Below are 22,210 nucleotides of genomic sequence, written 5' to 3' on the forward strand. Positions count from 1 at the left end.
GTGCCTGGGCTTGAGTCCTGGTTCTGGCTCCCATCTCCAGCTTCCTGCTAACGGAGATCATGGGAGGCAGCAGTGATGACTGGAGGAGTTAGAATCCTGCCACTCACACAGAAAACTTGGGCTGAGTTCCTGTCTCCTGCTGTTGTATTGCAAGCATTTAGAGAGTGAAGCAGCAGATGGCAGCATGCTCGTTGTCTCTGTCTCTCACTCTCTGTCTCTCCTCTTCTCAAATAAAATTTCAAAAAAGGAGAGGATTAAAAGAAAATCTTCTACTAGTTTTCTAGGGCCATAACGCTCTTGGCATCATTTATCTGATGATTTATCTGGTGTTGGAAAGGGTTTGAAAAAACATTAATTTGGTCCTCAAACCAAGGAAGTATTTCTAACAGAAATGCCATTATTTCCTAAACTCCAAGTGGTAGCAAGAGTCTTATGGACTTTTAATTTGGTTTCATTCCTTCTCATGGGAAGAAAAATTTGCAGTATAAGTAAGAAGATAAAAAGGAAAATACCAGATAACTTGGAAGTTTAAAGTACTGCATATGTATATCTAAAATAAACCTTCACAATGTTGATAAAAAATGTACAATGAGTCTTCCTTCAATTTGTACCTGAAATTATTTATGCTACATTTTTTAAGTTCACTGTTTTTGTTATTTTAAAGACAAAAATTGTTAAAATATTTCTTTTTTAAATATTTTATTTATTTATTTGAGTGTCAGAGTTACAGACTAAGAGGGAGAGAAAGAGAGAGAGAAAGGTCTTCCATCAGCTGATTCACTCTCCAGTTGGCCACAATGGACAGAGCTAAGCTGATCCAAAGCCAGGAGCCGGCAACCTAACCTGGGTCTCCCACATGGTTGCAGGGGCCCAAGTGCTTGGGTCATCTTCCATTGCTTTCCCAGGCCATAGCAGAGAGATGCATTGGAAATGGAGCAACTGGGACTAGCACTGGTGCCCATATGGGATGCAGGCACCGCAGGCAGAGGATTAACCTACTGCGCCACAGCACCTGCCCCATTAAAATATTTCAAGATTTCCTTATTTATTAAAGGAATTTGGCCTCTCTCCCAAGATAATTTTAAATACCTAAGCACTAAAAATACTGTATTTTATGGTACCCTATAAACATTCAACATCAATAAAGGCAAGGATAAAAAATGAATGTTGATACTGGCTTTTTATTTTCTGTAAAATAATTTTCTTGTAGAGCTTAAAACATTTGGGGAAATTAAAAGTTGGAATGAATATGGGACCAAAGCAGGTAATACAAATGTGTAAATTGAGAAAAGAGTGCTGCCAGGCAAAACTGGGGATTTGATGCAATCTGGTGTCAGGAGTGAACACCGACTGAAATTCTGCAAAATTTTTCAATAAGAAAAAAGAAAATCAGAAAACACCATGACATGTCTAAATTTTGTAGCTTGGCTCAAAATGTCGTAACTCAAAATGTTGTAATGATTTAGGAAGTTTTGTTAGGTCTCATTTACTACCTCAATTACCATTCTTACTCAAAAGCAGAGGAAGTTCTCACTGAAGAAGGGAATAAAGAAAGATCAATTTAGTAAAGATAAAAATTGGTGTGATATATAAAAAATTCATGGAATTAAAAGATAAATTTATTTTGGTGCAATTTTTGAAATCTGTGCATGCATTTTTCATAATACACATCTGCCATGAACTTTTTGAAGACCTCTTAAATGTATAAATTTAAAAAGTGGAAAAGTAAGAGTAATTTAATAGTACCAATAGAATGATTCATGCTGTGATTTTTTTTATTTCTACCAATGTGATTTTTGTAAATTCAGATCACAAAATCACATATGGAGAAGAAGGCTTCCAAACACACTAAAGAGCTGTGACACAAACATAGAAACTCTTCACTTACGATATTTGCTGGTTAGCTCTGTTTATTATTATTATTATTATTATTACGAATCAATGGTCAAAGGAATGCCACTCCTAATTGTTTTCTTCAAGTAATTTTTCAAGCTATCACTCTCACCTACAGCTATTCCCTGTATCATTTTTCCACTAACTCCATTCACCATTTTGGACTACAAAATAATATGAAATTCTGAATGGATTTTTGATACACAAAAATGGAAACTTTATAGAGTCCAATGTCTTCAGGTATTAGCTTTGATTTCCTAAGTCAGTCCCAAATTTCACTTCGAACAGGAGCTGGGGAAGTCCTAGGAGACTGATCATTCCTTACTTCCTTCTATTTATTTGCCAAGATGCATGTGGTGTTGAGGAGACAAGTCCCTGATCTCCTCATCCAATCCAGTGCTTTTGTGAAAATCTGTAGCTTCTGTGCCTTTTCAAATGCATCTGCCCAAAGAAATATGTTTTGTGTTGTGACACAGTGCACTCAGCCCATAAAATGCCAACAAAGATTTCCTCCATGCTTCCACAAGACTCTCATACTGTGGGTGCTAGTCTTCCTTCTTTGTTTTAAAATGTTGCATATGTCCCATTTGATTGATTTCATAATCCATTAATAGTTATGGCACAGGGCCAGCTCTGCAGAGTGGTGGGCTGAACCTGCGCTTATGGTGCCAGCATCCCACATAGGCGCTTGTTCCGGTCCAGGCTGCTCTGCTTCCAATTCAGCTCTCTGCCTGTGGCCTAGGAAAGCAGTGGAAGATGGCCCAAGTTCTCCGGGCCCCTACACTCACGTGAGAGATCTGGAGGAAGCTCCTGGCTCCTGGCTTTGGATTAGACCAGCTCTAGACATTGCGGCCATTTGGGGAGTGAACAAGCAGATGAAAGACCTTTCTCTGTCTCTGTCTCTGTCTCTGTCTCTGTCTCTGTCTCTCTCTCTCTCTCTCTCTCTCTCTCTTTGCAGCTCTACTTCTCAAATAAATAATTAAATAGCTATGGTACATAATTTGAAGAATCCCATATTAGCTAATGTGTGTTTTTGTATTTTTTAATTTTATATTAAATTTAATAATTTTTAACATTTTGCCATATTCACTTCATATATAGATATTATATATACATAATATTTTTCTTGAAAAAATTGATATTAATATCACAAACTGAGGGAATCATGAAAATGATCAAAACATAGAAAAATAAGGGTAATATTGTCATGTACATGGTATCATTCAGTGAGAACAATATTTATAACTGTATACCAAATGATATGACATGCACACAGTTTTATACTCTATATTAACTTCCACAAATAAGATAAAGCATGATATTTGTCTTTCTGACAAACCTATTCTAAATCATTTGAATATTTGTAGGGACCTACTAAAAATTAGAGATTTGTTCATCTTTTTGTTTGTTTTCAGATCTATGTTTTGTTAATTGCAGCATTGCTATAGCATGGCCATGCCATTTTTGTACTCATTCTCTCATCTTCAACATGGAATATGACTCTTCTCTGTTGTCCTCACACTCTTTCCTTGGTATCCTGCAGCTTTCCAGTTATCTATAGTAATATCTGAAATTTGGCAAATGAATCAAAATAAATCATAGATTAATTAATACTTCAGGATCCAGACTACTTCACAGGTGAAGTCCATGTTAAGCAGCTATACCATGGATATAGTCAAGGGACTCTCACTGCTAAACCCTGAAGAGGGACACTAGAGAAAGAGATGTGACCCCAGCAAGCCAAGGGGTAAACCATGAGATATTAGTGTTGAGATATTTGGAACATGACACTTAAGTCACATGTCTTTTCTGCCTGTGCTGTGCAAACAAATCCACAGATAGATATATGCGATATATGACTAATTACTCTCTGTTTAATTAGATCTCAGCTAAACATTATTTGCCTACATAGAGCATACTAGGAATAAATCAAATAATAATTCTCCTTTCTAAGATTCACAAGGAAAACAGTCACTTAATGCTTACAATGACCGTTTTTCACAATCTCTTTCAGATATGATCCTGCCATAAGTTGATTTTCTATATTTTAGATGAGGGGTAGGGAACCTTCAGCCCATTGCCTGTTTTTGAAATAAAGTTTCATTGGGTGCAATCATGCTTATTCATTTACACATTGTCCACATCTGTTTTCCTACCACAATGGTAGAGCTAAATGACTTATGGAAAAGACAGTAAGGCCAAGAAAGATTGAAATATTGACAATCTGGCCTTTGCAGAAACAGTTTATCACACCCACATCTGAATTAAACCAGAAAGGAGTCTTTAAATTAACCAAAGCTTCTGTAAAAATAGAGGGGGACATCCACAATATAATCTTTATCATTTGCAAAGTATTCTCATGATGCTTATTTGACTTCATTTTTATGAAAGCCTAAGCACATAAGGAGGAGGCTTTCCTCTTCAGCTAGCACAACCAAATACTGAAGGCCTTCAAAGATTCGGAGAGTAACTAATAAGCATAGGCTGGGATTGCACTCCTTTGGTTCTCCACTATGCCTCTTTCTGCTCTTCTAGCCTAGGTACCTTCACTAGTTGGATACTGCATTCCTTTCTACCATAAATATTTTAACTGTCAAGTGAATTAGAAAACTCAGATTAGGGAAAGGGTGTTTTTCAACTCTCATACACATCTTTGTTTCTGAATTATGGATAATTGCCAGGATTTGGAGAGAGCAGCTCTTAGTTTAGTGAAATATTTTCAAATCAGTATTCATGCTACAGATCATGCTTTTATGTTTTTGTACAACAAACATCCAATATTCTAAATTGAATCTTAGATTAATTAACTATTTTTGAGACTTACAATCTCAAACAATGTGTGTGATTCTGTGTGTACATTACACACAAAAAACTGATTAGCATCAATCGACAGGTCTTTATAGTTCCATTTTTTACTTGTGTGTAAAAAACTTGCATAGAATTTTGGGACCTCTGAAATTCTATTTCAAATACACACAAATATTCAACTGGAAGAGTTGCTATAGCTATAAATCGAGTGCATCCATCAGTACCATAAAAAGCCTTTGTCACTATCACTAAATCTGACAATGTTGTTTCATTCTGAAAGGCCACTATGAACTTAAGTCAAATAATTCATGTTTTTCCTATAGCTCAAATGGACAACTCTCAGTAACAGCCTGAATGTTAAATAATAATTAGCCTGGAATAGGTATTTTAAAACAACACCAGCAATAGCTTTACCTTTGCCATGGCTTCTCAGTTTCCCGGTCATTGGTTCTCTTCTCTGTCTTCCCTCCCACCCATTTTTGGGGATATTGAAACCATAACATTATTATAGAAATGGTTGTTGAACTCACGGATCATTAGACTTTGGAATAAGAGTGCCAAGCTCCTTGATTCGGTAATTAATATTATACCTTCTTCTTCTTTCAACTAGTAAAGAAGAGATATTATTGATTAATCTCATTAAAATACAGTTCACTTTTGGTCAGCTGTACACTTTCTTATTAATCTTTTGAAAACAGTGGGTGAGAAAAATTTCCATTTAGACAAAAGATGGTGCTTCCTAACCATAAATAAAAATTCAGAAGTATTTTTTCTAAAAGTAAAAATTATATTAGAATTGTAAATATGATTTATAATATTTTGTAAACATTTTATCAAAACATTTTTCATTCAGTGAAATGCTATAATTTTGTTCATGCTGAAATATGTATGTATATATATTGTGTGTGTTTTGTGTGTATTTGTTTATGCTGTTTGACTTTCACACATGTACAGTTTATTAGTCCATCAGGGTTGTAATCCTTTGAGGTCATGCACTATCTTTCACTTTTCTTATATATTCTCCTCAAAGCCTAACACATTGTTTAGCACATAGTACATGGACATAGTACATAGCACAAAGACTCTGAGCTCCTTGAGGACATGGACAATCTTACTCATTTATATATCACCAGAGAGCTTGTCATACTGTAGGCACTAAATAAAATACATTAATTAGATTAAAAATATATTTTTGTAATTTGACATTTTCAATAATACAGAGATTAGTTGTTTTCAAACTTAGGCATGTGTCAAATACACCTGGAATGATTGTTAAAATAGATTCATATACTCAGCAGACTCATAGAATGGCAGATGTCCTAAACAGCACTCTGGCCTCAGAATCAGCCCTAAAGGCATTCGGATCTGGCTGAAAAGCCCATGAGAGTATTTCAGGCATGGAAAGCCAAGACACTCTGGCAAAAGATCTCTGTGAGTGAGATCCCAGTGAAATGAACAGGTCATCAAAGAAGGAGGTACCTTTCTCTGAAGGGAGGAGAGAACCTCCACTTTGACTATGGCCTTGTCTAAACAAGATAAGAGTCGGAGAACTCAGAGGGCTTCCATAGCCTTGGAAACTCATGACTGGAGCATAGGGAGATTACTGATGCCCTAGACAGGAATGTCAATTGGTAAAGTCAACAACAGGAGTCACTGTGCACTTACTCCTCATGTAGGACCTCTGTCCTTAATGTGCTGTGCATTGAGATTTAATGCTATAACGAGTACTCAAACAATATATTTCACTTTGTGTTTCTATGGGGGTGCAAACTGTTGAAATCTTTACTTAATGCATACTAAACTGATCTTCTGTAAAAAAAAAAGAAATTATCAATTCTCAACTTGACTCTCACTGGGATTAAACATGACAATAGGTCTGATCTGATTTCATCATCATTTAGAAAAAAAAATCATCTATTATTTTTCACTTTATGTTTCTGTGTGGGAGCAAAGTGTTGAAATCCTTACATAATGTATACTAAGCTGATCTTCTGTATATTAAGATAATTGAAAATGAATCTTGATGTGAATGGAAGGGGAGAGGGAGTGGGAAAGGGGAGGGTTGTGGGTGGGAGGGACGGTATGGGGGGGGAGCCATTGTAATCCATAAGTCGTACTTTGGAAATTTATATTCATTAAATAAAAGTTAAAAAAAATTTGAAAAAAAAATAGATTCATACTCCAGACCTAGACATTCAAATATTAATAGATATGTGGTGGGATCTAAGAATTTTCATTTCTGACAGGTTCTAAGGTGATGCTGATACTGTATGTGTAGAGTTTACTCTTTGAGAATTAGTATTATAGGTTCTTATCAGAGATAATTTTCTGTTTCCACTTGTATGCATTCCTCACTTATAGCAATTTTGTGCATGTAAGAAATGTTCAATAAATGTTGAATTTCCTGTTTGGTTCTTCTCTAAGTTCAGTTGTTTATTCTCTATTCCTAATCAAGAACCACAACATATACTTGTATACAATATTTTTAATAGATAATACATTTAAATATTTCAAGGGAAATGAAGGGGAAAAAAAAAAACCATGAAGAAAAAATTGGGAAATACTTAAAGAGTGCATAGCTGAGAATTAAGATCTGCTACTGAAAATAAGGAACATTATCAAAGAATATTATTGGCCTCTACAAAGCAAGTTTTTACAAATGGATTAGACCTTCTGGAATAGTACTTTGGGATGCTCTCTAAAATTGGAATACTACTGATTCTTGAAAGAGTTTGCTTTTCCTCTTCAACAATGCTATTTTCCCTATTCACATGATTTAAAAACATCTAAACCACATCACACAAATCACTGAAAAGAAAGGAAACAAAGGCAAAGCTGACAGAAATATATGTTTTACAGTGAGAATTTATTAATGATTATGTATTCACAAAAATTAGCTCCTATATAATATATCAGACTTAAATATTACATGATGGGTTCTGACATTGTGGTTTAGGAGGTAAAGCCACCACCTATGACACCGCATCCTATTTGGGCACTGGTTCGGGTCCAGACTGCTCCACTTCCAACCCAGCTCCTTGCTAATGACCTAAGAAAATCAATGGAAGGTGGCCCAAGTGCTTGGGCCCCTGCCACCCATGTGAGAGACCTGAAAGAAGCTACTGGCTCCTGATTTTAGTTGGTTTAGTTCAGCCGTGGCTGTTGTGGCCATCTGGGGAATGAAACTATGGACTGAAGATCTCTGTGTTGCTTCCTCTCTCTCTGTAACTCTTTAAAATAAATAAATAAATCTTAAGATAAATAAATATCAAGTGATGAACAGCCGTAAAGAGTGTTTGTGGGGAGCAACCCGGACTAGACTAAGTTACTCAAATTAAGACTTATTCTATGCACCTGCTCTCCCACAATATGGTGCTGGGAGAGGAGAAAACAGCTTCTACCCAGCTGCCTCCAGTTCAACCAATAAACAGTAGGACTTGCTCCTGATTGGAGGAGAGCAGCGTACTCGGCGTGTGGGCAGCCGAGTTGGGATTGGCGGAGGAGGACTATAAAGGAGGAGAGAGACGGCATGCACCAGGAACATCTAAGGGGAACACCTGTGCAGCCCCCAGAGAGCCGGCCGGCGGTGTGCCGCTCCCCTGCGGAAGTGGGGAATGTGGCCAGGGGGAACTGCCCTTCCACGGAGGTGGAAGGGATAGTAGCCAACCCGGGAAGAACCAGCAGCAAACCCGGGGAGGGCCGAGCAGACGAAAGAACAGCGCAGGGTCCTGTGTCGTTCCTCCACGAAGAGGGGGAGCGACAAGTGTTCACCATTTTTACATCAAAAGAGGACCATTTTAGTCCTATAATACTTCCTCACAGTTTATTATTTAATGCACTTTATAGAGAATGTTATTTTACTTAACATAGTGTCTTTCACTATTATACATGTTGCTGCAAATAATAGGATCTCATTCTTTTTTTTATGGCTAAATAATACATTGTGTGCTACCTTTCCTGTATCCATTCATCTGTTGATGGGCATCTAGTTTGATTCCATATCTTACCAATTACTGTATGAGGATTCTTAAATTCATATCTGGACTTCTAATCTTTAGGAAGAATGGAATATACTTAACCAGCCCTTTATATCTTGATTTAAAATTTTTACATATTTAGATATCTGGTAAGTGGGTCTTCTTCCTTTTTTTGACATGATCCTTATAAGTTTTAAGGCATGTCGTGGAGTTAATATTTAATATTTACTATATTAATTCTCTGAGTGTTGATTTTTCTTATAAGATGATTTGGCAAATGAATCTAGATTAAAAACATTTGGACATAACAGGACACTTAAACTCTACATTGAATGACATGCTGTTTAAGATGCAGCCATTAAGAGGGGGTAGTTGCAAGGACCGTGACTGTTAACAAGTTTAGAAGAGAGGAGATCATAACTCCTTGATATACAAATTCCTTCTGTTAACTATCAGGTCTTCCCACTCATATTCTACTTCTCTCAGATTGTGGATCCAAGTTACTCTCTCTGACATTAAGGACTGTGGGAATCGCATCATTTGCCTAAGGACAGTTACAACCACAGGTGACTTATTCTCTCATCACTCTCTGAATGCATGCAGGTGTACTAGGGACAAAGATAGCTTTCACAGGAACTTGTACAATCAGTATCAGTTCATTGTGTGTAGGAAAAATACTGATTAGTTTATAGTTTCGAAACTTCCTTAAAATTCGATTTTATTCTCTCTTGTTTTTTATTTTCCTCCCAGAAAAAAAAAAAAAGTCTCACCTACTCACTTAAGCTTATTTGAGATAGTTTAGTGCTTTAGTCACAACCAAACTCTAAAACTCAGCCCTGCTGCTAATCTACTTCTCTTGTCTGCATTTCTCCATCTCATGTGACCCATTATCAGAGGCACACTGCCCCTTTGGAAGGCATGAGGGCCCTTTTCTTTGCAGAGCTGGAATTCAGCAGTATGGCATGAGCAATGAGTTTCAGATAACATATCCTTCGGAAGGGAAATGCAGGTAGACACAGAGAAGTAAGACCCTGGGATTGTTTTCTTATACTTAAATAGCATGTGCTATCTCTTTAAACCTTCAAGTCAATGATTCGCCACACAGACCAACTGGAACCTAATGTATTCTCCTCGGTCTTATTCAGACGCCCTGAAAGTGAATGATTGGGGGAGAATTTGAAGCATTGCCCTTTGTGAAAATACATAGCTTTTCTGAGAGTCTACATTGTCTACATTTCCCAAAATAGCTTAAGTTGTGAGCACTCACAATTGGTCATTTGACCTCAAAATATTTGTGGCTGGATAATAAAAGACCAAACACTTAAAACTCTATGCATTTCCTTCTACACTGATCAATTTTGTTTGAAAAAGAGCAAAATATACTCACTGAGGTTGTGATTATCCTTTTTTTGTCTCTCTTTTGCCAATGTTTTAGTGTCAGTTTCTGATCAAAAGAAAAATAATTGAAACAGTGTTTAGTCTTACCTTAAAACCCCTCCAGGCAACATGATTCAGAAATACTAGATGAAAATGCAGTATTACTTACTCCAAAATTATGCAATAATCAAAATATTTGGGAAATTGGAACAGAGTACTCTTTAGTAAAAAGCAATGGCAGGAAGTCTCTGGTCTCCTTTAACAGCCATGTGATCTAATTATCACATTTCTCTGCATTAGGCTCCCATCCATAAAATGAATATAATATCGTACCCACCTGGTAATCATTGGGACAATTAAAAGAGGTACAATGCAAAGAAAATATTAAGCTGTTTAGATTTTTCAGATTTTGAAAGACATTATTCCAACCTAAATTCTTCAATATTTATGATTTCTTTATAGCAAAAGTTGGAATTCACTTCATTTCTCAGATATTCATATTAATCTACTCCATACTTTTTCGAATAAATGGTACTTTCCTCTATGCGTTCTAGGGCTGCATTTGTGGTCATTACCCTCCAACGTAGCCTCCAATGATTTTTATATGGTATTCATACCCTTAGTACTTCTCTCCTGCATTGAATAGTGCTGATGTGTGAAACCAATAGAGTGTTGTAGAAATAATCAGCGTGGCTTTCAAGGCTAGATCAGAGAAGACATGATCAGGTTCTACCTCAGTGTCTCTTGGATCACCAGTTGCCATGTCATGAAGCCACTTAAGCAACCCTAGAGAGAGGTCCACAATGTGAAGAATAAGGACTATTTGCCAACCAGAAGCACTAACTTGTACAACCTGCAAGGTAACTACTCTGGGAGTACATTTCCCAGCCTCAGTCAAAGAGTGGATGTCCCAACTACAACCTCGTAAGAGATTGTAAATCAGCACCAGTTTGCTCAGACATTTCTGGATTCCTGACCCTCAGAGATTGGATGAGACAATAAATGTTTGTTGTTCTCAAGCTGCTAAGTTTGAGGGATAATTTGTTGTTACATAGCAACAGATAATTGACACAGTGCTCTTCTGTTATAGCTTTAAAAGCAAACAATGACATATAATTGTTTATGTTGATTTAAAATATTGATTTTAGCTTGAATAATTTGAATGCAAATACATTTTTGAGTTTTTAAATTAATATATAAGAATAGCCATACTGTATTTATTCTAAATGTTACTATTAACTGTGTAAAATTATTAAAGATAGTTTTTAAGCTCCACATTGAAAATTTGATAGAGAAATTTCAAGTAATTATAAATTATTTGTGTAAAGGAACTAACACTGGACTTGTAAATCAGAAAATCCTTACGTTGATCCATTTCCGTGTTTCATCAGCTATGTAACCTTGGGAAAATAATTCCTCTAACCTTTGATCTTTTCACCCCCATGTCCTTATAATTACTTTATGACAATTTTGAAATGAACTACGAAATTTGAGGATTCTTTCTCAATTAAGAAAGCTGAATGTGTTTTGTGAACCTATAAAACAAACTAATATGGGAAATATGACTTTTTATATAAAATTACTCATATAAAGAATAGGTTGGTTTCCAAAATTTATTATATCATTTTGCAACTATGTTAACCATATCAGAGTGCTTGGGTTCAATTCACACCTACAGCTCCTGAATCCAACTTCACACCAATGGGAAACGTTGGATGCAGTGATAATGAATCAAGTAGTTGGTTCATGGCTCAGCTCAAGTCATTGTGGGCATTTGGGCAATGGACTAGCAGATGGAAGCTCTTTCTTTCTCTATCTCTCAATTAAAAAAATCAATGACAAATTACTCTTTTAATGTATCCCTTTTAAACTATTTTGATAGTATTTTTTAAATTTTCACTTAGCATTATAATGTATGACATTCATATATTGACTTTAGTTAATAAGAATAATAAAATTATAAAAGCATTATGAAAGCAACATTACCTGTAATTTCTCTTTTCATTGGTAGACTGCTTGGGCAGGAAGCACTTGTAAGCCCCATATTAACTGGTGAAGGTCCCTGCTCGTCGCTGTATACATCCAAAATTCTTTCAGATAACTTTAGAGGAAAAGGGATGAAAAAACAATTAAACCTTTTGTGCATTCTAATTTATTTATTTGAATAAATTCTCCATTTAGAATTTGTCAGCTTGTTAATAATTTGTAATATACAATATTGTCATTTTTTAAATAAGAGGTAAGTATTCATTGACTATTTGAAAATGCATTGTGAAATGCTTGTGGAGAAGATATGCTGGGGGGGAAAAACCATTTGTATTTAAGAAAAAGAGAAATCAGTTCAGGCATGAAGGAAAATTCTGATTAATATTTGCAAAGTTATAGAAATTTGAGGCAGCATATGTCATAGTTATAAATGAATACAATTAAAAACATCATGCTGGACAAAAATCAATACACATCTTAGCAAAGCTGAAAGTTCATCCTGTAGCACAAATTAAGTTTAATGGTTGAACATTTTGGGAACCTTCTTAATACCGTTAGTGCTACCAGTAACTCAAAGTCAAGAGGTGTTTTACACTGTTAATTAGATGAGACACCCTCTACTCCCTGGAAGGCATACTTTTTCTCACTGTACACTTAATGTTCTAGATTATTATAAATATCCCAGCTGGTGACCAGAAGTAGTCTAAAACTACTTTTGCCTCTAGTGAACCGGGTATATCCAATTACAGCAACACTGCTACTCTTGAAGTGCTTCTTGGGAGCAATTTTTCAGAAAAGCTAAGTTTCTTAATACAATTCAAAATTACAACTATTCACTATTCAAAATGTGCTTATTGATTTGATCTCTGAAGAAAATTAAACTTAAATAATATTCATATTTCAACTTAATATTCATTATTCCAGAATAAGCTTCATTTGCCATGTAGGATTTATAATTCTAAAACATTTCCATTCTAAGTATCTTTATTCTATTTCTGGGCAGTTAACCAAGAGTTGAATAAGAAGTAATTTTTTTCTTTCCTCAAGGATAAGGAGCAATACACATAATCAAACCAAGTCATACAAGATTATTATGGAGAATATAACTCCACATTCCCACTTTTTGCATGACTTCAATTCAACTTGAGAGAACTTTTTAAAACTTAGAAAAGTAGGCTAGAAATATCTATAAATAAAAGATATGTTAGGACCAAAATTAGTTTTTGAGATAAATCATTACAGTATATGTAGTAAATTTTTTATATTTCTATGGAAGAATTATGAAAACATAATTGAAATCCCCTAACATATAAGTTTTTATCATGTCATTAAGACAGTCTAGATTGCACTGCTACTCTGATGTATTTTTATACATTATTTTTTTCCTTATTATCTTTAATAGGGCTCATACATTAATTTTATATAAATTCACTGCTTTAAAATGTATTTTTACTTTACGGATCTTGGAAGAGAGCTACTTAGGTCAGTATTTATTCCTTTTCCATTTCCTTACCTACAAAATAGAGACAAAGATGATCCAGTTAGAAGAATGATGTGTTCTGGTATCAGATAAATACCATTAGGAAGAAATCCAAAAAGCAGATCTTGCCCTAATAAGTGAGTCATTTAGTCATATTTATAAAATTACGGATCTTCTGAAATCATTTTTGAGAACTTGTTGGTTCTGACCTGCGGCATCATGAGCCTGACTTGTACATTTCCACAGTGCCTTTGAGAAACGTAATGGACACACTGCACAGAAAGGCACAGAATGAGGCAGAAAGGGTTTGAAAAAAGGGTACTCATCCTCTGAAGAGCTTGAATCCAGGCGAATTTCAATGTAGAAATGGCAAATTGCAGAAATGTTAAAGAAAGCAAGACATGTTACATATACACTGTAACAAAAAGTGAGGGATTTCTAACTGTAGCCATTCTTTGGGTCCATTCTACCTGGTTAGATAGTACCCAATGCATTATTCCTTAGAAATGGGGCTGGAATTCTGATAATGAAGCTAATCCTACTTGACTATATTACATCTTCTCCTGACCTTGGTTATTGTCTAATTTATGCCCTAAAGCAGAGTGATTAATATCCTATTTAATTTTATGCTTTAGGTACTATTCTATTTCATGTAAATGGCTAATCATTTTTGAATATCATTAGACAATTGGGTTTCAATTTCAAAGTACGTAATACACTTCATGTACTCTAAAGTGCATTTTCTCCATTAAAACATGTAAGAATTCCATGTTGGTAAAAATTTAAAGATTCCATATACATTTGAAAGAGCTTAGTAAATTTGTATCTACATTTGTCAAAGCTATTTTGCTTAGGAAATAAAGTCTAAGTCTTAATTTCTAGAACACTAGGCAATTGGATAAATAGATATTTTGTGAAGAAATGTTTATTCTGGTTTAAAAACAGATTGCTTTCTCTGTAAAGCAAAACCTTTGACCTGATGCTAGATGTACATTTGACATTATATTAATTACAGCCATCACAAATTTTAAAGACATAAAATAATTTACTATAAAATCTGCTCAACAAGTTGAAGAACAACTTCCTATAAGACTTTACTTCTTCCTAGTAGAAAAAGTGAACTTCTGCTCTGAGAAGTTGCTTGCAAGTAAGGTATGACTGAGAATGATATTCAGGTATCTGAGGCTCTCTATCCTAGATTTTATTCATATTTCCAGTATTAAGATCACTGTACTGAAAAGGACTGGAGGTGGCTTTCCTACATACATCCTGTCATCTCCAGAAAATGAGCTCATGGGTCACAATATCAAAACATTTGAGGAAAATGACTATTTCAATGATAAAACAATATGTAGCACAAGAAATAGTATCACAAAGTAACTCAAAAACCTAACAGATGAAACAAACTTTCTTAAATTAGTCTAAATGAAACAAATGAAGGATCTGAAATAATTTATAATAAAAATAATGACAAGTTAACATAATAATGACCAAAGTAGTGAAGTAGAAATAGGAAGTTAAAAAAAAGCATATTGGAGAACTAAGAAAGATATAAAATCATTAATAAAATATGAAACCAGATTACTATTAACCCTCCAAAGGAAGGGAAAAAAAGATCAAGAAATAGAAGAAAGAAAAAAATCTAAAACTTTGGAGAATATAAACTACTGTCATAGAGAGAAAAACAAAACTGTAAAAAGTAAATGTTTAAGAAATAATAATGGCGGGGGTGGGGGAGGGCGCTGTGGCCTAGTAGGCTAAGCCTCTGCCTTCCATGCCAGCATCCCATTGGGTGCCAGTTTGTATCCTGGCTGCTCCTCTTCTAATCCAGCTCTCTGTTTATGGTCTGGAAAAGCAGTAGAAGATGGCCCAAGTGCTTGGCCCTTGTACCTGCATGGGAACCTGGAAGAAGTTCCTGGCTCCTGGCTTCAGATCCAACCAGCTCTGGCCATTGTGGCCATTCGGGGAGTGAACCAGCAGATGGAAGACCTTTTTCACTGTCTCTCCCTCTTTCTATTCGTAACTCTACCTATCAAATAAATAACATAAAATCTTTTAAAAAAGAAATAATAGGGACACTCTTCCAGGAATTAACAATAAATAAAATGCTATAGTATTTCATTTATATTTTCATTATTTTACCTTAAAAACAAAAGTACCTAGAGAAAGCCAAAGAAGAAAAAACTGCACTCGGACATGTAATAAGGAAGTTTAAGAATACATAATGAGGCCAGCGCCTTGGCTCACTAGGCTAATCCTCCGCCTTGCAGCGCCGGCACACCGGGTTCTAGTCCTGGTCGGGGCGCCGGATTCTGTCCTGGTTGCCCCTCTTCCAGGCCAGCTCTCTGCTGTGGCCAGGGAGTGCAGTGGAGGATGGCCCAAGTGCTTGGGCCCTGCACCCCATGGGAGACCAGGATAAGTACCTGGCTCCTGCCATCAGATCAGTGCGGTGCGCCGGCAGCAGCGCACCGGCCACGGTGGTCATTGGAGGGTGAGTCAACGGCAAAGGAAGACCTTTCTCTCTGTCGCTCTCTCTCTCACTGTCCACTCTGCCTGTCAAAAATAAAATAAAATAAAAATAAAAAATAAATTAAAAAAAGAATACATAATGATTTAAAAAAAGATCTAAAAACTCATACAGGGAAAGAAAAGATTATGTACAGAGGAAGAATAGGAAAAATGAATCAGCATTCTAAAAACATGAAAAGAAAAAAAGCACAAAACAGCTTTATACCCAGACCAAATAGCTTTTACATGCAACACCATGAATAAAAAACATGTCTTAGGCATATAATTTTTAACAAGGTCTACACCTAAATAATAGAAAACATTTAAAGCCTGTAATTAAAATAATATTAAATGAAACCAATCAGATATGTGGTAAAAATGATTGTGGAATAAAAAGGTAGTAGGAAAACTAATATAAAAATCAAGTGAAATATATAACCACATAACTCAGAATTACATTCCAAATAATATCAGTATGATTGGATTGGAAAATTAGAAACCAAAGGATGTGGAAGTGTTAAGAAAGTATTAAGGAGAATATTCAAAATGAGACACAAATAAATTCAAATAAAGAAGCAGGTGAAATGATATTGATAATAATAGTCAACATAAATAGATGAAATTCTCTAGCTAAAGGGTCAACTGATTAAGAAGACTCTAAGTAGATTTAAGTAGTGTAAAAAGAGATACACTTATGCAACAAAGGTTGAAGGTTAATGAATGGGAAAAGAGGAGTGGGCTTTGTGACTCAGTGAGTTAAGTCAACACTTAGTATACCAGCATCCCATGTTGAAGTGCCAGATCGAGTCCTAGGAACTCCACTTTCATCCCAGCTTTCTGCTAATGCACCCTGAAGATAGCAGGTGATGGCCCAAGTGCTTGGGGACCTGCTGTCCACATGGGAGACAGATGGAGATCTGGGCTCCTGGCTTCAGGCTCTTCCTGCCTTGGTTCTTGTCGTTATGTGGGAATGAATCAGTGGAAGATCTCCTTCCCTCATGCACCTTGCTCTGCCATTCAATGTGAAAATATATGTTTTTAAAGAGTGGAAAAAGATATAGCCAGAAAATTATAGCCATAAGAAAACTTATGTAGCTATATCAGAATCAGAGAAAGTGAACTTTAAAGTTAGAAAAATTATTAGTGTAGAGAGAGTTGCTGTGTAGTAAAAAGAATCCAAGTTTCTAAGAAGGTGTAACAATTATAAGCATGAATTCACCTAGTAAAATAACCTCTAAACTTGTGAAAATAACTGTTTAAAAGTACAAAGAGAGTGGCCCGGGAGTGCAGTGGAGGATGGCCCAGGTCCTTGGGCCCTGCACCCGCATGGGAGACCAGGAGGAAGCACCTGGCTCCTGGCTTTGGATCGGCTCAGAGTGCAGGCCGCAACACACCTGCATAGCGGCCACTTGGGGGGTGAACCAATGGAAAAGGAAGACCTTTCTCTCTGTCTCTCTCTCACTGTCTAACTCTGCCTGTCAAAAAAAAGTACAAAGAGAAATGAGTAAATTCAGAGTTGTAGTGGGCGATTTCATCACATTTGCCCTAATTTTTGCAAAGTCAAGCAGATACCAATAATTAGCAATATTATAAATGATTTAAACATAAAAATAGAAAGTTTATCTAATAAACTTGTGTATACGTCTATATGTACAAATAGAGAATATAAAGCTTCCTCAAGTTCCTGTGGAGCATATACAAAGACTGATAGTATTCTCAGTCAAAAGGAACTCTCAGTCACTATTATCAAGATATCTGGAACTTTGAAAGAACTATTAAATAACTCAAGTATAAAGATGAAATCATATTGGAATTTTAAAATAAATCAAATATAATGAAAACACCTCCAATGAAACATCTATGATGTAACCAAAATGTTTTAGAGGAAATATATATATTCTTAAATAATAATGGGAGAAAAATAGATTATTTGTTATTAGACAAACCAAGCATTGTTCTCAAGGAGTTAAGAGGTTAAAAGTGAACATATAAAATAAGAACATAAATCAATGAGATATAAAGTGGCAATATAAAGGGAAGTCCACAAGGCAAAGTGGTTTGAAAAAAATTACATATCTGTTAAGACATTAATGTACAGACCACTGTAAAAAGAAACCTCTACAACTCAACAAATATGTCAAAAAATCAAAAAACAAAGAAACAAAAAACCTCAGGTTTTAAAATGAGTAAATGACCTAAATGGGCATTTTTTCCAAAGAAGATATATAGATCCACAACATCATTTGTCATTATGAAAATGCAAACCAACACCACAATGTGAAATCAACTTTGCTCGCTTCCACATATGAGAGAAAACATGCAGTATTTGTCTTTCTGTGATTGGCTTATTTCATTAACGTGATGTCCTCCAGTTCTATCTATGTTGCCACAAATGATAGGATTTCATTCTTCTTTCTTTATCTGTTTCATCAGTGGTTGAACACTTAGTTACTTCCATTTCTTACCTATTATGAATAGTGGTGCCATAAATGTAAGAATGAGAAAGCAAGCATCTTTTTGATTGTTTTTACTTCCTTTGTAAATGTACCCATAAAAGAAGAGAGTAGAAGAGTGGTCACTAGGGATGGTTATTATCAACAGAAGAAAATGGAGGATCGCAATTATTAGTAAGAATGTGAAGTTATCACACTAATGCATTGCTGATGGGAATGTGAAATTGTGCAGTCATTGTGGAAAACAACATAGCAATTTATTAAAAATTAAAGTACAGAATTAGCATATGTACAGTAATTTCAACCATTGGTATATTCCCGAAAGTATTAAAAGTAGTCGCGTAGACAATTGTACACCAGTGTTCATATCAGCAGTATTAATAATAACCAAAACATTAAAAAATGTCTTTAACAGGTGAATGGATACATAAAATGTGGTGTACACAGGCAATGAAATATTATTTACTTTGGAAAGTATTGAAATTCTGATACATGGTACAGCACGAATGAACCTTGAAAACATTATGCCAATATAATAATTCAAATAAAAAGGGACAAATAATATGTAATTGCGTTCATATGAGGTACCTAGAATAGTCGAAGTTATAGAAACAGAAAGTAGAATAAAAATTACCAGCAGCTTTAGGAAAGGAGAAATAGACAGCTATTCTTAATTGGATATAAAGTTTCTAGTTGAAATGATGAAAAAAATTTAAGGAAGCAATACTAGTGATGGTTGTATAACATTATGAATGTAATTCATGCTACTGAATTATATACTTGAGAATAGTTAAAACAATAAATTTTATGTTATTATTTTATTGAAATAATAATGATAAAATATATTACCAACAATAATTTGTAAATTATTTTGAATGTTTAGAAAAATGCACAAATTTATAAAAAATATGTTATTTAGTAAAACTATCTGAAATAGTCATTTATAGCTTGAACAGTACTGATTACTGAAAAAAATCAAAAGAAACCTTAAACATACTTCAGAAGAAAAATATCTGGACTAGATAGTTTTATGAGAAAAAGTGTCATAGTTTCAAGAAATATATCACTCCACTTTTGTCCAAACTCTTTGAAATGACAGAGGCAAAAGGGAATATGCCCCAATTCATTGAAACCAAGACCAAAGGCTTTATGACAGTGGAAATTGATAGGCTTAAATCTGATACAAATCTTAAGTAAAATATTGTGAGCAACTTATTTTATTTATATATTTATTTTTTACTTAGAATCCTTTTATTTAAGTTATACAAACTTCATGCATTTCATATATACAAATTTAGGAACACAGTGATTCTTCCTATCCCAACCTCTCTCCCACTCACACTCCCACCCTTCTGCCTCCTCCCTCTCCTCTTCTCATTCTTATTTTTTTTTACTAAGATCTATTTTCAATGAACTTGATATACACAAAATTAACCCTACACAAAGTAGAGGGTTCAATGAATAGTATGAAAAAAAAAAAAAACTGTTCCTTAACAGTGGAGACAAGGGCTGTTCAAAGTCATCACATCTCAAAGCGTCAATTTCACATCTATAGATTGCCTTTTAGATACTCTATTAGTTACCACAGATCTGGGAGAACATATAGTATTTGTCCTTTTGGGATTGGCTTATTTCATTAAGTATAATGTTTTCCAGTTACACGTCTCTGAGTATTCATTGTTAGCAACTTAAATGCAAGAGAATATAAAGAATTTTCCAGAATCAAGTTGGATTTCCCTTAAATGCATTCATTATATTAAAAGATAAAAAAGAAGTCTGTGTTCATCTAAAGAATTTCAGAAAAATCATTGCATAAAAATTAATCCCCAATAATCATAAAACTGTTTGTTTATTGGGAATAGAAGGGATCTTCCTTAATTTGATAAACAATATGTCTGAAACTTTAGGGAAAATATAATCCTAATTGAAAAAATATTAGAATTACTCCCTTTAAGGTCATTTCCTTTGCCATTCAATTTTGAAATTCTTGCCAAGATAACAATGTAAGAGAAAAAAAGTGCTATTTTCACGGTATAAAGTCCACTTTCTCACTATAAAGAGAAAATTTTGTTACAATATGTCACACACAGCATGATATTATTGTTAAAAACAGCTATGGCAAAACAATTGTGTTATGTTTCCCCAGCCCATAGCACGGTAGGATAGCGAACAAGGAAGTGCAGAGAAGGCCAATGCTGTCGATTCTGATAGCAATTATAGAAATTACATCAATACTTGAGGATGGTGCAAAATATTTTTAAAAACTGTCTAACCAGAGTCTTCTGTTTTAAAACAAATTTAATTTGATTTTAATTGATATTTATATGAAAGTAATTCTATTCAGAAATCATATATATCATAGATTTTTTTCTTTGAAACAAGTAATATTTTGTCATATTTTCCTTACACAAATTCTATCAAAAGAAACTATTTCCTTATAGGAAGTTTTTCTACCTCTTCAGGCTTAGATATTCTGATTATGTTCATCAATTTTATTTACTCTTAATCTTCTACTCTATAAGTGTCTTATTGTATAAAGATACTGATATGATTAAGTAATATGACATATGCTTCTCTATATCTGATTACACATAAAATTGGAAAATTGAGTTTTTTTTTTCTTTTTCTTTTTTTTTTTTTTTTTTTTGACAGGCAGAATGGACAGTGAGAGAGAGAGAGAGGCAGAGAGAAAGGTCTTCCTTTTCCATTGGCTCACCCCCCAAATGGCTGCTTCGGCCGGCGTGCTGCGCCGATCTGGAGCCAGGAGCCAGGTGCTTCCTCCTGGTCTCCCATGCGGGTGCAGGGACCCAAGCACTTGGGCCATGCTCCACTGCCCTCCCGGGCCACAGCAGAGAGCTGGACTGGAGGAAGAGCAACTGGGACAGAATCCGGCGCCCCAACCAGGGCTAGAACCCAGAGTGCTGGCACCGCAGGCAAAGGATTAGCCTAGTGAGCTGCAACGCCGGCCAGCCACCACCACCACCACCACTTATCTTCTTGTCCTTTGACCAAAAACCTGTTTTTTAAAATTACACTTTATTTATTAAGGCAGAGAGAGAAAGAGCCTTGGAAAAAAATCGTCTATCTGCTGGTTCACTCCCCAAATGCCTACAATAGCCAGGACTGGACCAGGCCAAATCTAACAGTCAGGAAATCAAGCCAGGTCTCCCATAAGGGAATACTAGCACATGAGAAAATAAAATCTATGTCCAGAATTACTGTCAAAATATCTAATGAACTCTGAAAATGTATATTCTTTATCCTCAACAAGACAAATATAGTTAAGGACAGCATAAATAATTTGATCTAAATTCTAAATATGTTTTTTTCCTACTGTTTTAGTTTCTTCCCTCTCCATAGCCTACATCTGATCTGTCATTCAGTTATTAATTTTTTCTTTTTTTATGAAATGTTTATTTATTTGAAAGTCAGAGTTAGAGAGAGGGTGATACAGATTCAGAGAATTTTCATCCATTGGTTCACTCCCCAGATTGCCGCAACAGCCAGCTATGACCCAGGTTTAACCCAGGAGCCAGGAACTTCACCCAGGCGGGTGGCAGGGGTCCAAATATACCAGCGATCTTCTATGTCTTTTCTCGGGTAATTAGCAGGTAGTTGGAGAGGAACTGGAGTAGCCAGGACTTGAACCAGCACCCACATGGGAAGCCGGTTGTTGCAGGTGGTGGCTTTACCCAGTATACCACAGTGCCAGTCCGACTTCTTTTCTT

The 22,210-nt window shown here is 35.3% G+C and overlaps 1 protein-coding gene across 5 annotated transcripts in view; it reads right to left on the reverse strand.

The window, feature by feature from the left end:
- The window catches only part of TFEC (transcription factor EC), an 81,623-nt gene that overhangs the window by 8,692 nt on the left and 50,721 nt on the right, over positions 1–22,210 (reverse strand). For all 5 annotated transcript variants that reach the window (XM_051848898.2, XM_017342725.3, XM_070071252.1 and 2 more), the window contains 3 exons: positions 12,042–12,156; positions 10,066–10,122; positions 5,232–5,307 (listed from right to left, as the gene is read on the reverse strand). In XM_051848898.2, the coding sequence (XP_051704858.2) occupies positions 5,232–5,307; positions 10,066–10,122; positions 12,042–12,156 (248 nt within the window). The remainder of the gene's footprint in view (positions 1–5,231; positions 5,308–10,065; positions 10,123–12,041; positions 12,157–22,210) is intronic.

Source organism: Oryctolagus cuniculus, chromosome 3, assembly GCF_964237555.1.
Source record: "Oryctolagus cuniculus chromosome 3, mOryCun1.1, whole genome shotgun sequence".
Taxonomy (NCBI): domain Eukaryota; kingdom Metazoa; phylum Chordata; class Mammalia; order Lagomorpha; family Leporidae; genus Oryctolagus; species Oryctolagus cuniculus.